General features: G+C 34.0%; 1 protein-coding gene across 1 annotated transcript; it reads right to left on the reverse strand.

The window, feature by feature from the left end:
- Positions 1-4,050: 4,050 nt before the first annotated feature.
- LOC126596609 (probable leucine-rich repeat receptor-like protein kinase At2g33170) lies at positions 4,051-9,477 on the reverse strand. Its single transcript, XM_050263252.1, has 3 exons — positions 8,855-9,477; positions 5,393-8,340; positions 4,051-4,735 (listed from the first exon to the last, which is right to left on the reverse strand). Exons 2-3 carry the CDS (start codon positions 8,328-8,330, stop codon positions 4,332-4,334), a joined length of 3,342 nt encoding a protein of 1,113 aa, XP_050119209.1. The 5' UTR covers positions 8,331-8,340; positions 8,855-9,477; the 3' UTR covers positions 4,051-4,331.
- Positions 9,478-15,143: the final 5,666 nt, after the last annotated feature.

Consider the following 15,143-nt stretch of genomic DNA (forward strand, 5'->3'; position numbering starts at 1 on the left):
CATACATTTGCTTTGAATATTTGTGTCCATATAGTCTGGTGTCGATTCGGCATGCTTATACTCTTACGAATATAATCACCGTGACCGAATCGGACACCAACGATTTGTGAACTTCGTAGAACTAGCAACCTTGTCTTCAAGCTCTAGAACCCGAAGGCCGAGACGTGTTCCTTCCTCGGCCGCAATCACAAGATCGAGAAGTCAGCAAAGCATCTGACGCAACATCAACATATTTTACTCCTCAGCCGACGAGCTGGCACGCCCGCATACAACCGAATGACGTAGTTAGCTCATTAGTTACTCGGCTTACGCGTCACGTAGGCTTGGTAGTTTTTAGGATCAACAGTGGTAAAATCAAAATCAAGTTTGTCATGAAAGTATTTGGACAAGATGACAGTGCTTGAAGTGGGGATTAAGTTCATAGCTCTTAAAGAAGCTGAGGTTGAGCAACTTGAGGAGGCTATGATTCAGCTAGTTCTTCAGTTGGATGAGATGAAATTCGACTAGGCAGCTCATCATATGGAGCATCCACTACCTCAGTAGGCGTTAGATCTTCCAAGTTAGGAGTAGTGTCACTTGGGCAATGTATTGCATAATCACCAGATTGTTGTCTTTTTGACAGAGGACGACTCGTGTTTTTCTGATAGATGGATTCCTTAGCCCAAGAATGCGATTATGAGATTCAAAAATTGGCATTTTGATTGTTTATAAGAAACTCTTGGGTTTTCTGCTTAGGAAACTCACTACACTAGTATAAGAATCGATTAGGATAAGTATTTATAAAATTAAGTGCAGGAAATAAGATCAAGTGTTGGGATTGATAGCCGAATAGGGGATAAGTAGTTGAAGATTTGTAGTTTCACTGGCTATTACTTAAATTGACTATTTCGTAAACTAATTATTTCTGAAACTGAACACAGATGCTACACTATTTCTTAAATTGAACACTGATTATTTATAAAAACTGAACACGAGCACTATAACTATTTCTTAAACTGAACTCTGGTACCAACAATATTTCATAAACTGAACGGGTCGTACCCAGTGCACAAGGCTCCCGCTTTACGCAGGGTCTGGGAGAGGTGAATGTCGGCTAGCCTTACCCCCATTTATGGAGAGGCTGCTCCCAAGTCTCGAACCCAAGACCTACCGCTCATAGGCGAAGGCACTTGCCATCGCACCAAGTGCGACCTCTTATATTTCATAAACTGAACAATGGTACTAATATTATTTCTTAAACTGAACTTTGACTATTTTTGAAACTGAACACGGGTATTATCACTATTTCTTAAATTGAACGCTAGTATTAAAACTACTGAAAATATGACTTTAGCCCCTGAAACTCAAGTTTCTTTACATAAAACCCGACATAGTCTTTTTATCTGAATAAAACCCAATAATTAGGCTCCACATAAGCAAATTCATTAATTTTGTTTGCCTTTACACATTTTACATTTTACAGATGCCTAAAATACCCCTAATTACAGTTTTAATGTAAACATTTAATTCTATGCAAATTTGAAAGGAGAGATTAATGGAAAAAATGCATTAATGTTTAAAATAATAATATGTCATAACAAATTGTATGTTAAGGCAAAAAAGAACTAATAATGTTATACTTTCCTTAAGATTTCGTAATTGTTTTTCAAATTTGCATAAAATTAGACAATTTTAATTTAATCTTGTCATTTTCTTACCAAATGAAAATATGAAAGAGCACTATAAAATAATTTAGCTATATTTAAAAAATATAGGTAAATTATTTGGACATGTGTATTAGTAATCAATTTGCCATGTATATGTAATGATACATGCAAAATAATTTACTTATAAAATAAAAAATGTTATTTGATTTCAAAATAAATTTATGTATATTTTATATAATAATATAGGTAAATTATTGCACACATATAAATTAGTAGTAAAATGTGCCCAATATATATAATAATGCATGAAAATAATTCACCTACAAATAAAGGAAATTTGATTAAAAAATAATATATCTACTACTTTTTGTTTATAAATTTCAATTTCTTTTTTTTATATTACAAACATAATGTACCTACAATATAATTTACCTATTGTTTAATCTTATAAGAAAATAATGTATCTGCTGTTTTATTTTTTTTTTATTTTTTGTCGAATATCTACTGTTTTATTTTAGTAGAGATAATTTGTCTTGGTTTAATTTTTACGAAATAATTTAGGCACTATTTAACTTTACCAAAGTAATGGAACTACTATTTTAATTTACCTTCAAAATAAATGCTATTTGATTCAAAATTAACTTACTTATATTTTACATATAAATATAGATAATTATTTTTAACAAGAATATATGATAACAAACAAAAAATGCCTAATGTATGTAATAATCTAGGTAAAATAATTTACCTACAACATAAAAGAATATTAATTGGTTCTTTATTGTTTTTTATTGAACAATATTATTATTTGATGCAAAATAACTGATTGTACAAAGGATTTTTTTTTTCATATGAAAAATGTGCCCATAATTGTTTATGAACATGGCTAAATTAATATATATATATTCCTAATATTTACCATACAAGAAAGGTGAAATTTTCCATATGGGGTTAATTACTAATCATAATTAGGGTGAGTAATAATATTTATTGACATAATTAGGGTTTTGTGGCATACGTTGTAAATATGTGATAATAATTGGTTACATATTTGTCTACATGGTACTCTATTTGAAATTTGGGTTTTATTTAGATATTTAATATTATGTGGGTTTTTGTTTGGAAAATAAGAGTTTTAAGGGCCTTTTTCTAAAGAACCCTTAAAACTATTCCTTAACCTGAACATTGATTATTTCTTAAACTGAACACGGGTACTAACACTATTTCTTAAAGTAAACATTGGTACTAACACTATTTCTTAAATTGAATACTGGTACTAACATTATTTCTTAAATTGAATACTGGTACTAACACTATTTCTTAATGAACACTGACTATTTTTAAAACTGAACATGAGTACTATACTATTTCTTAAACGGAGTATTTATGAAACTCAACACAGGTTGGTGTGGCCTTGCACACACGTTAGATTAGAGTTTTTTCCCTTCTTTTTTATTTTTGTCCTTATCATTAAATAGCTTTTGATTAAAATTCGAAGTTTTGGACCATTTTTTTATTAGTTTGTTTATAATGAGGATTGAAAAAATAATCAATGTTCAGTTTAAGAAATAATCAATATTTAGTTTAAAAAATAATCAATTGTAGCAAATGTTTTTGGACGGTTATTAAAATTAGGCCTTGTTATTACTGCTTTCTGTGGCATGGCTCATAAGCCAATTGTTCACCATAAATAATGTTGAATCAATAAATCATAGTTGTTATTATTTTGCAAGAAAAATGAAGTACTTTCAGTGGTTACATACAACAATGGTGCTAGAATCTATCTTCTTCCGCTGAGGTTAATTGTTCACATGTAATAATTATAGTTAATGCGTCTATCCCGCCCAAAAATTAAGGGTTCGAATCACCAACAATTTGGAAGACAACGCTGGACTTACAGTCCGCCGTAAGTCTAAGAACCATCATTTCCCTATACGTAACTTGTTAAAATCGAAAGAAAGAAAAAAAAAAAACTTATTTTCTTTCTTTGTATATTGGCCATTAATTTTTCTTCCATACAAAGCACCTTCGAGCGACTTCAAAGTTGGTGTACACTGAATAATAATAATAATATCTACTAATTAATGAAACCCTCTTTATCAATCAAAAGAGAGTGAAAAGACAAATTAATCTTCTATCACAAAAAAAAAAATGATGGGCAATAATGTAATTTCACAGGTTCAAATTTTACTTTTTTTTTTATTGAAGCATCACCTATAGATGATGTTAAAATACCTTCAATATTAAAAATAAAATTAAAAAAAAAACTTTTTTTGTTTATTTTGGGGGTTATCAAAAAATCCTTTTCATTGGATTGAGACCAAGAAACAAACTTGGCATTCTTATTTCACATTTAATTATTCACCAAAACTACTGGAAAGTAGAAAACAAAATAATCCATGAGTGACACAATTATTCAATCCAATGGATTATGATTCAGAAGCACATATGATCATACTGCTAACTGTACACTGATTTTCACTATAATGTATAGACTGCGGAAGTTGGAACTTCAGCCTACCCTCATAAGAGTTTCAAAAACAAGTAAATTCCGGTAATCATCTTTCTAGTGAAAAAGAAGATGTACAAGATATTACCATTTCCTTGTTGCAAATAATACGAGGATGAATCAGAGCCCGAAAAAATCATCGGAGTTACTACAATCTACGGCTGTGTCGTATACTTTCACCGACTATCATCTTTCAAAGGAGGATCCGTTGCATCTTTCAAATGAAGATTGAAAGTTGGAGACGGAGGAAAGTCCCCATCTTGCTCATTCGACTCAATAAGCATCAAGACAACTTCTCGGATCGATGGACGGTCAAAAGGGGACATACTTGTGCATATCAAAGCAATTTTTAAGACATTAAGCATGTGATCAACAAGAAGTCCATCTTGAAGATTTAGCCGACTATCGAGTATCCCAGATGTCAATGAATGGTCTTGAACATAGTGTCTCACCCAGGTGACCAAGTCGCCTCCTTGATCTAGTGATTGGACAGGAGTTCTTCCAGTTAGCAACTCCAACAGAACAACCCCATAGCTATAGATGTCGCATTTTTCTGTAACCTTCATGGTGTATGCGTACTCTGCCATGAAGAAGAGTACATTATCAACCATTCAATAAACAATCGAGTACAGAAATGAGAAGCGAGAACGGACTGAGCAGCTTCAGAGCGAGAAAGAGGTAAGTAAACAAACAAAAATTCAACACGTTCACATTAAACAAAAAATCAGCCAGCCATCAGGGCAAGCACTTCCTAGATAGGTTAACATACATGCATTTATTTACGAATACACAAATTTTGTGCTCGGGTGTTGGTTCCCTTTCAAAATATACATTATTCAGTCATCTTTCCCAAAATTAACTACATCAGCGACATTCTGATTCAAGGTTTCCGATGGCAAAATGAGGGGTTAAGAAGGTGGTTTCCAAAACGTGAAGAATTTAAGATTTAATGCTTGAATTTTTCTTTTCCCTCTTGTTACATATCTCTTCAAAACCAAGTTGTGATTGTTACATTATTTATCAATATGGAGGAAAAGATTTCCTTTTTACATTTTTCGGTTAAAAGATTTAATTTTTACTGTAGAACATGTATAGAATCATTTAAAAGGAAAATTAGAAATACTAGAAATTAGTTTTTTCATCCTTAAAGAATATTTTTTCTTCGGCAGTACTCTCAGAGAACAAGGCGATTCCATAACCATTCAAGTAAATAAAGATTACCAAAAGGAAAGCTTACCAGGAGCAATATATCCATACGACCCTGCAACTGCTGACATTGATTTTGAATAAGGCATATCAATCACTTTGGCCAAACCAAAATCACCAACATGGGCTTCAAAGTTCTCATCTAGCAAAATATTGTTGGACTTTATATCACGGTGGACAATCTTTGGTTTGCAGTCATGATGTAAATAAGCAAGACCTTCAGCAGCTCCCAAAGCAATCATAAAACGCATTGGCCAGTCCAAGCTACAAGAGTCACCATGAAGCAATTCACCCAAGCTACCCTTTGCCATGTACTCGTAAAGAAGTAGATTGGAACCCTGGTGATAGCAGAATCCATATAGCTTCACAATATTCCGATGCCTTATATTTCCTAAGGTCTTAATCTCGGCCTGAAAACTGTTTTCAATGTTATTGCTCTCTCGGTTAGATGACAATTTCTTAACAGCAATAGTCTGTCCAGTTCGCATTACTGCCTTATACACAATTCCACAAGCTCCCCTTCCAATAACATAGCTTTCATGAAAGTTATTTGTCGCCTCAACTAGATCTTGGAACGTAAATCCCTCCTTTGGAGGTAAGTACATATCTGTATCAGGAGATAGAGCATCCTTATCTTGCAAGGAAGGAACTCTCTGGCCTGGATGTCTCATGAAATATAAGATAACAGCAATTAGAATAAGAGAAACGCCACCCACAGCAGCAGCAATTACTGTAATAATTTTACTGCGTTGAGTACCCCCACTTGCCAGAGATGGAACAGATTGAGGAGATGAATTAACATTGCAACCACCAAGCGGTCTGCCACAGAGTCCTTTGTTACCGATGAAGCTGCTAATCTCCATGTTCTGAAACAATGGGATGGAAGGTAAAGGTCCAGTAAGGTCATTGTTTGAGAAGTTGCACCCTAGTAAGCTTGACAGACTCTCAAATGTGCTGGGAATTTCACCAGTTAAATGGTTGTTATTGAGCAAGAGGAATTCAAGCATATTAAGATGTCCAAGAGCTGGCGGTATTCTCCCACTAAAATTATTAAAGCTCAGATTCATTGCAATCTGCAAGCTTGAAATAGAACCCAATTCTGGTGGTATTTCACCAGAAAACAAGTTGGCACCCATCTGCAACTCAGTCAAATGGGAGAGGTTTCCTAATTCTGCTGGTATGTTTCCCGTGAAATTATTTTCTGAGAGCCTGAGAAGCTCTAGTTGCAGAAGTGTTCCCAGCTCATTTGGCAAAGTACCCATGAACCTATTTCGACTGAGATCAAGTCGTTGAAGCATCTTGCAGTTAACGATTTCTGGTGGAATCCGCCCGGTGAGCAAATTGGATGATGTGTTGAAAGTCACCAGTTGAGACAGATATCCTATTTCCTTTGGCAACTCAGACGTAAAGTAGTTGTCTGAAATATGAAGCCTTTGCAACTTTTGGCAGTTCCTAATCTCTGGAGGAATTGGACCAGTGAATTTGTTCTGATCCAACTCAATTGCAGAAAGGTTTGGCAAACTGCATAGTTGCGAAGGAAAGCTCCCAGTAAGCATGTTTCCAACAAGACGAAGTTGCACCAATGACTTGCAGTTCAAGACACCAGCCGGAATATTTCCGATCAGATCATTAGACTCCAGGTTCAACAAAATTAGATTGGAATATCGACAAATATATGGAGGTATTCTTCCTGTCAGTAAGTTATCGGATAAATCAACTACCCACAGTCGGCTGTGAAGTCCAAGCCCCCGTGGTATGCTACCGCTTAGAGAATTGTCGAACAGTTGTAACTGGTACATTTGAGTCAAATATTGAAACCCATCGGGGATAGGACCTTTGAGATTATTAATGGAAAGGTCAAGCTTTGTCAGGTTCCCCAAGCCACTCAGTTCATTTGGAATCACACCCGTAAGCTGGTTCTGGAACAGGTACAGTAAGGTTAGACCTTTTATCTTGCTTATCTCCGATGGGATCTCACCTGTCAAATAGTTCTCCGAGAAATCAATCTCAGATGCCAAAGAAAGATTTCCAAATTCCCTTGGAATGGTTCCATTCAAGCCATTCCTGTAAATGTACAATTTCCTCAATGACTTGAGGTTCCCAATTTCTGGCGGTAAAGGCCCCACAAGATTGTTCTGATACAGAGCAATAGTCTCAAGGCTAGAGCAATTTCCAAGCTCCTTGGGTATAAATCCTGATACCTGGTTACCCCACAGAACCACATCTGTCAAGCTCTGAAGCATCCCAAACTCCTTAGGCAATTCCCCTCCTATAGAATTTTGGGCCAGACCAAGCAATTGCAAGCTCTCACATCTACCTATTTCGGCCGGTAGGCTACCAGAAATATCATTCTGCCCAGCTCTAAACGTTACCAGATTCTTGAGATTCCCAAAGGAATGAGGTATTGAACCAGTAATATTGTTGGTGTATACCACGAACTCGGCCAGTGAAGACAAGTTCCCAATCTCATCTGGAATCGGACCACTGATTCTGTTATTACAGAGATTCAAAACTGTTAAATTTAACAGCTTACCCACTTCCAAAGGTATTTGGCCAGTGAACTTGTTATTGTTCAGATAAATTCTTTCCAAACTCCAACAGTTTCCTATCTCCTTAGGAATACCTCCCACGAAACCATTGTCTGAAAGATCAAGAGAAGTTAGGTGGACCAAACCACCAATGCTAGGACTGAGGACTCCTGAAAGATTCAGAGAACTCAAATCAAGACCCTTGACCACTGGATCATAACCGGAAGAGCAATTTACACCCATCCATCCGCAAGGTGTTTGATCAGAGGACTTCCAATTTCCCAAAAAATCAAATCCATCCTGCATACTTTTCTTCAGCTCTAAAAGGCAGAGCCCTTCATTATTCAACCCCTCTGAAATAGAAGCAAGCAGAGCTAAGGCAAGTAAAATTCTCGCAAACTGCAGTTCCAAAGCCCTCCTCACCTCAAATGCTTTCGACATTTTAGTAACACTGAAATGAGCACAATCACAACATAATCAGATAATTAAACACCTGCTCATCCAAGCTCATCAGATGTAAAGTAATACAAATAAACTAATCCTCAAAACCAAGTAAAATACAACCAGATTTCTAATAATAAAAGAATTTGATAATTCGGAACCTGGTTTAAACAGACCAGTTTGAGTGTTTCACAGCACAAAATCTAAGCATACCAAGTCATTAGGGAATCAAACCATCCATTTGAAAAAACAAACTTCGATATTTCGATAACTCAATAATAAAAATACATGACAGAAAGAGACTAAAAGTGAAGCAGACACCTAAATGCTAAAGGGGCAGGAATAACAGAGTCATTTGAAGCAACCCAATAACATAAAAAAATTAATTTAGCAAATTACTAACTCAAACTGAATGATCAAAATTAACCAGACAAGAGTAAAGATTAACAAATCAGTCATAAAAAAGGCACCAAAACTGAAAAGTAAATTAACCAAAATTAACCATATTAAAGCTGAGAACATACCTCTCAATGTCTAAGAACGCTCATAGAAAAAAGAAGTGGCAATGTAAGCAGCAAGTCCAGCAGCAGTGGGGGGGCAGTAACTTCCTCAAGTGACAAACTGAAAACCATGGGAATTATGAACCAGAAGAAAAAGGTGAGACAAACCCAGTTCGCCTTTTCCGACAAATGGTGGGGATCTCCGGTCTAGAGGCCAAGATTTGCGCAGAAATATCTCAAAGCCCACACCTTTATTGCGCCTTTTTGCAGCAAGAAACTCAGTAGATTCAAAGAAAGATCTTTCTTGGAATATTTTATTCCAGAAGAGAGAAAGGGGGGGAAAGGCAAGTGCTGGAGTTAAGTTGGAGCTTATGGGGGTACTGACTGTCGTGAATGGAATGATGGGTGTGAGAGGAGAAGGGACCAGAGCTCTTGGGTTGAAGCTTTAATGGCCGACAAAGCATGCTTTCATCATTTTTCACATATGTTCTATCTCTTTCGCTGTGTGTGCTATCTGTGCTGAGCTGCTGAGTCTCTCTTAACTCTCTCTCTCTCTCTCTCTCTAGATAGAGACGAAGAAGAAGATGGATGACTGTGGGGACTCGGTTTTCCTCTTTTTTAGTGCTTGGAAAGGGTGGAGGGGAACTGTGAACTTTTTGGGCAACCCAAAAAGTTTGAATTATTATTATTATTATTTTTTTTTTTTATGAAAAAGCTTTGGAATTTTATCGATTGAGTTGGTAGGTAAGTAATAAAACTCTATAACAAATAATATTCTTTTTGTATCGTATGATTCGTATTTATCTGTAATTCTGTATTAAGATACGATTTATCGAAGAATCTTTGTTAATTAACTCTTTTAAGTTTATGATTCTCACTTGAAACTTATGGAACATAGAAGATGCATTCGAAGACACTAAAGAGTATATAAAGATAAAAATAGGGAATTGTTATTAATACTTCAAAAATCTTATTATATACTTCTCTGTATTTTTCTTTCTAATTATAGAAAGTTTAGTGTATCAAAAGAGATTTTTGAAGTGATAATAACAATTCTCTACAAATATTGGTCACAGTTACTTCAAAAGAAGAGTTTAGTTACAATATTATGTGGTTGTAAGTGTATCGTGAGATTAATCGGGAAGATAAAGATTAGGAGTCTTTAAATTTGAGTCGTTCATTTTACATTGAATACAGTGTGACATTCTACGGGTATGAAATGAAAACTTAGCATCATAATTCGTGATAGGAAACTATGAATCTTGTTCCTTATGTACATAGAAGATACGACAAAGGGATAAACGAGTTGAGTCGTGTTACTTTCACTTAAGAAATTGGTGTTCGCATACTCATTTTCACCATATGCATGTTACCGTTTATTTCAGACATACAATTTGAATAAAACAAAGGGAGACTTTAGATGCGGTCCCTAGTTATGAACAATCTTTGACTGAAACCTTGTTGTTTTTCAATTTTTGATCCAAGTCCCTAAAATTAATTGATAATTTATTTCTATGTACGTTACTATATTTTTTAAATTAAAAATTAAAATTTATAGTTGTTTATAGTGTGAGATTTTAAATAAAAAACCATAATTTGTGGGATTAAAAATATTAAAATATAAATATACTATTGTGTGTGTGTGTGTGTAAACATGGGTACATTCATAAAAAAATAACCAAAAAATTATTGTATCAAAACATGGGTACATTCTTCAAAATGGGTACATTCTTCAAAATGGGTACATTTAGCAAAAATAAAAATTGGTACAAATAAATAAAAAAATATGGGTACAATACAAATAAAACTTTAAAAAATATGGGCACAAAAAGAAATTAATATATGGGTACAAATTAAAATTGAAAGGAAAATTGGTACAAATTAAAAAAGGGTTGCAAATTAAAAATGGGTACAAACTAAAAATAAAAATATATGATAAAAAATTTAGCCATAAATATAAATATACTAATTGTAACATTTTTAATATTAAATGAATATATTTAGAAATAAAAAATATTTTATTATTGAAATAATTAATGATATTATTAATACAAAGGACCTTGATAAAAAATTGAAAAGTAATAAGGTTTTAATCAATAGAGTAGTAAAAATAAGGATGAAAACCTAATTACTCCTAAAACAAATATAATCAAACAATAAAACAAATCAAGCGATGTATACATAAGCAGAACATGAATATTCGAAAATCATTTTCTCTTCTTTTTTATGCTTAATCAGCACCATAATCCAAAATATGCAATAGCAAATTACGAGTACGTCATAGTGATAGTCCACAAATCTCAGGGATACGGACTGTTATCTCGACAAAACGGTAGAGGAGATATGGACCATAGAAAATGAAACTAGAAATAGGTTGCCCAACCACTAGGGTAGGAGGTAGGCAATAGCTTTACGTCCATATCATGAGCTGCCAGAGTCCATAGTTGCGGGTTATATATGAGTCTGACGACTAATCATAGACATGTTGAAAGGTGAATTCGAGGTCCCGCACAAGGCAAAGGGGTAAGGTTCTTGCTATGCGCTGCCCATATTATCTCTCTGACTTAGACAATTGTTGTGGGTTGGCTCATCTCCACTCAACTACGAAACCCCATCTATTTCATTAGGACAAAATTGACTTATTTAAAAACATTTTATTACAATAGCATTACAGTTTAATGATGTTATTTTTCAATTATACGTGTGAGGTCTTTAGATTAAATCATCGTTTATAATTGGTTCATTGATGTCCTCGCTCATATCTCTAATTTTCTCAGTGTATATATATATATACACACACACACATATGTGTATTTGTATTAAAAATATTATCTTCGTAAATTTGTAATCCTAACAAGTTTAATTTTTTTTTTAACAAACCATATTATCTACATTAAGAGGATGAGAGAGTGGGATAAGCCTCACACTCGGTTAGTAATAATGGGATTCAAATTCGTCTTTGTCAAGAATCGAATCTAACACATATCGCTTACAAGTGAAGAGGAATACAACTATTAGGTCTTAGGTTCGATTCTCATCAAAGACAAATTTGAATCACATTACTGTTAGCCTATTGTGAAGCTTATCTCACTCTTCCACTCCTTAGTGCAGTTAATATCTTTTGTTAAAAAAAATATTTTCAAATTAAACCTTTGACAATCTATTCACGTCAGCAAATTTCCAAATTTGAGCTAGGGCACCGTTTTCAATTTTTTGTCATGCCCATTCTACCCTCCCACGTTGCAACTCATTAATCATTTCATGTAATTAATGCTATTTAAGTTGATTATTTCACTTACCATTTATTTTGAAGAGTTTGACAAATTTCCTCTTTAGTTGCCATTTTTAGAATTCATTACTTGATTTCAAGTTTGTTTGGAAATGCTTTCAAAACCAACAAAAGTGTTTTTAAAAAAAAAGTTTACCTCACATAGAGTTAAAGGAATTCAAGTGATTTATGTTGTGCCTTGCTTGTTTCAATTCAAAAACAAACAAGTGTAGTCACTTAGTACTACGATCTAGTGGTATTTCTTTTTACTTATAAGTGAGATGTATTAGGTTAGATTATTGCCAAAGACGAATTTGAACGACATTATTGCTAACTTAAGGCTAAGTTTACCCCCTCTTCTTAATGTAGATAATATCATTTGGTTAAAAAAAAAAACATAATTTATAACTATGACGCTAATAATGGCAATTCTCGTAATTTCCATGGAAAAGCATTGGGCTATAATTTGCTTATTTGAATAATACTCTCTAGGGTAAATATGTGGTTTTTTTTCTTCCATATTTCATCCCAATGACTGAGTCTATAAAAGTTCCCTTGTTATTTTAGGTTTTTTTTTTTTCCAAATATTTTCAAAGGTCTATGTTCAAAATGTCACTTCACCAAGTAACATTCTGGATTTTGTATTACTTCATTCTTTTTCTCAAGTATTGTTTTATTTACATGCACTTGTTTAAACCATACTTGTAATATCCCACATCGATCAACGGAGAGAGAGTGATGTGCCTTATATGTACATGCTCACCTCCAATAGCATGAGACCATTTGGGAACTCACTGGCTTCAGATTCCATTGGAACTCCGAAATTAAGCGAGTTCGGGCGAGAGTAATCCTAGGATGGGTGAACCACTGGGAAGTTCTCATTTGAGTTCCCACAAACAAAATCGTGAGGGCATGGCCGGGGCCCAAAGCGGACAATATCGTGCTACGGCGGAGCCAGCACTGGGATGTGAGCAATCTTGTCTGAATATGTTTAAATTGCCCGATTGCTTGTATTTATTGCTTGTCCTCAAGTTATTTACTTTTCCTGCAAGTTATTGCTCTGTTGTTTAATACATTTAACCTGCCTTTATGTTTCATCGCTTTAAATACTTTATCTTTCAAGTCAATTTGTCTTGTTTACTGTCTTTACGAGAATTGTGAACCAATTCGAGCACAGTTCGATCAGTTTTTGGTTCTCCCTGGGTAGCAAAACAAAGAAATATAAAGTTCACCAAGACATAAAAATGAACCTAACATAGATTTAACTCTTGTATGGCACAATCCATTTGATAATGAAGTTGAATCACTTGTGGCACAAGCAAGCAATCTGAAACAAACCAATCAATTAATCAGTTTGTTGGTACGGCTAACAATGGCACGTCTAAAAATCACAAACTCGTTTAAGATAGCATGAAGGCCTATTCAAGGCCCCTCAAAGGCCCCCTAAAACTGACTCAAAATTAACTGCAAACGCGGAAAATTTATGACGCCAACATTAGTTAATAAGGATTTGTATACTCTAGGATGCTCGTATTAATGTTCTTTTTCGTTCAATGACAATCAACGTAATACATATGTTCAAAATATATCCACATGTTAGTCCTCACTTCAAATACCTACGTACACAAATTTTCAACGTGGGGCTAACTAACATTATAGCTTCAATTCTAATGATTATTTCTTTTGTAAACATTCAGTTTCTAGAAATAAAACACAAATAAATTCGTATAAACCAAGTCACTTTAAATATGAGTACGATCTATTGAGGAGAACCCTAGCATGTTGAAATGAACACATGAACCTCGATTTTTCATGGTACTGCACGTATTTTATGATCCATGCAAGAAATAATTTTAAAATGAAATATAGATGTAAGAAATTAATAATTTGCCCAAACGTTCAGGTCCCAGAAACTTTTTTTATTTAGTCTTGCTCCTTTTTTATGAGTTTTTCTTTTCAAATGGCCACATGCCTTTAGCTACATTGCAATTTAATATGTCAGTGATGACTCCTATATATATCAATGATATCTTCCTTTTGTACCTTTTATATTGCAAATATTTTTCAATTCCCCAATTAAAAAACTTGCCCACCACTGAACATGCTGCGATCAACATGATTACGAAAAAAGAACCATTTAATTTGAACATAAGGTAACTGGATCGGGGTTTTTATTTGATTGGAAGCAGTGCTTTCGTTGGTGTCAGTGCCATCTCTAAATTTGATTAGCAAGAAAAGAAAACCTTCTTTTTTTTTATATTTTAATTAGTTGTTTAATTAGCATTGACCCTAAAGTTAGGAGGCTTGACTCCACCGTCTAAAACCCTTTAATCATTTTTGTAATTTCTTTGAATTTGTGTCGGCCAAATGGCATTGCCTGATGCGTGCATTTACTGTACTGCATTGCCTTTCGTCACCCTCGTGGAGATTTTTATTTTATCTTTTTATCTTTTTTATCAAGGTTGGGGAAAAGAATTGATGGGCGAAAAGTTGTATTATATAGGGCATGATTAAGAAAATAATTTACAGCAGCTAAGATTATGTCATGTATGATGTTTCTGGCAACAGTCACTAGTTAAATCATGTAGTGCTTGCTTATTTTAACTTGCTAGCTTAAGGGCGCTTTTGGAATGCTAGCTAGTAGCTAGTTTAAGGGCTCACAGTTCTAAGTTCTAATATATTTGTTTATGATTAAGATTTGGTTTAATGGTATTCCATCTTGAGTTCAAATCTCATTAACGGAGCATTTGTTAATTAAAAATTCTTTGTGATAATCTTTTTTATTTTATTATTGAGTGTAATAGTTTCGAATTCTCCTTTCCTTCTTTAATAATAATAAATTTAAGAAAAAATTAAAAACTCTACCTTAGTTAATTAAAATGTGAGATTGTAATCGTACCTAAAATTTATGGAGAGTGGTGTTTTCGTACAAATCCTACGTATAATTTATGTCACAGAAAGAATCTCTTCGCATGTCATCATCAAGATCTGGTAGCTCTAGATATCTTTAGAGAGGATGCCATCATTTTCAAATCTTTTTTTCTC

Source organism: Malus sylvestris, chromosome 13, assembly GCF_916048215.2.
Source record: "Malus sylvestris chromosome 13, drMalSylv7.2, whole genome shotgun sequence".
Lineage (NCBI taxonomy): Eukaryota > Viridiplantae > Streptophyta > Magnoliopsida > Rosales > Rosaceae > Malus > Malus sylvestris.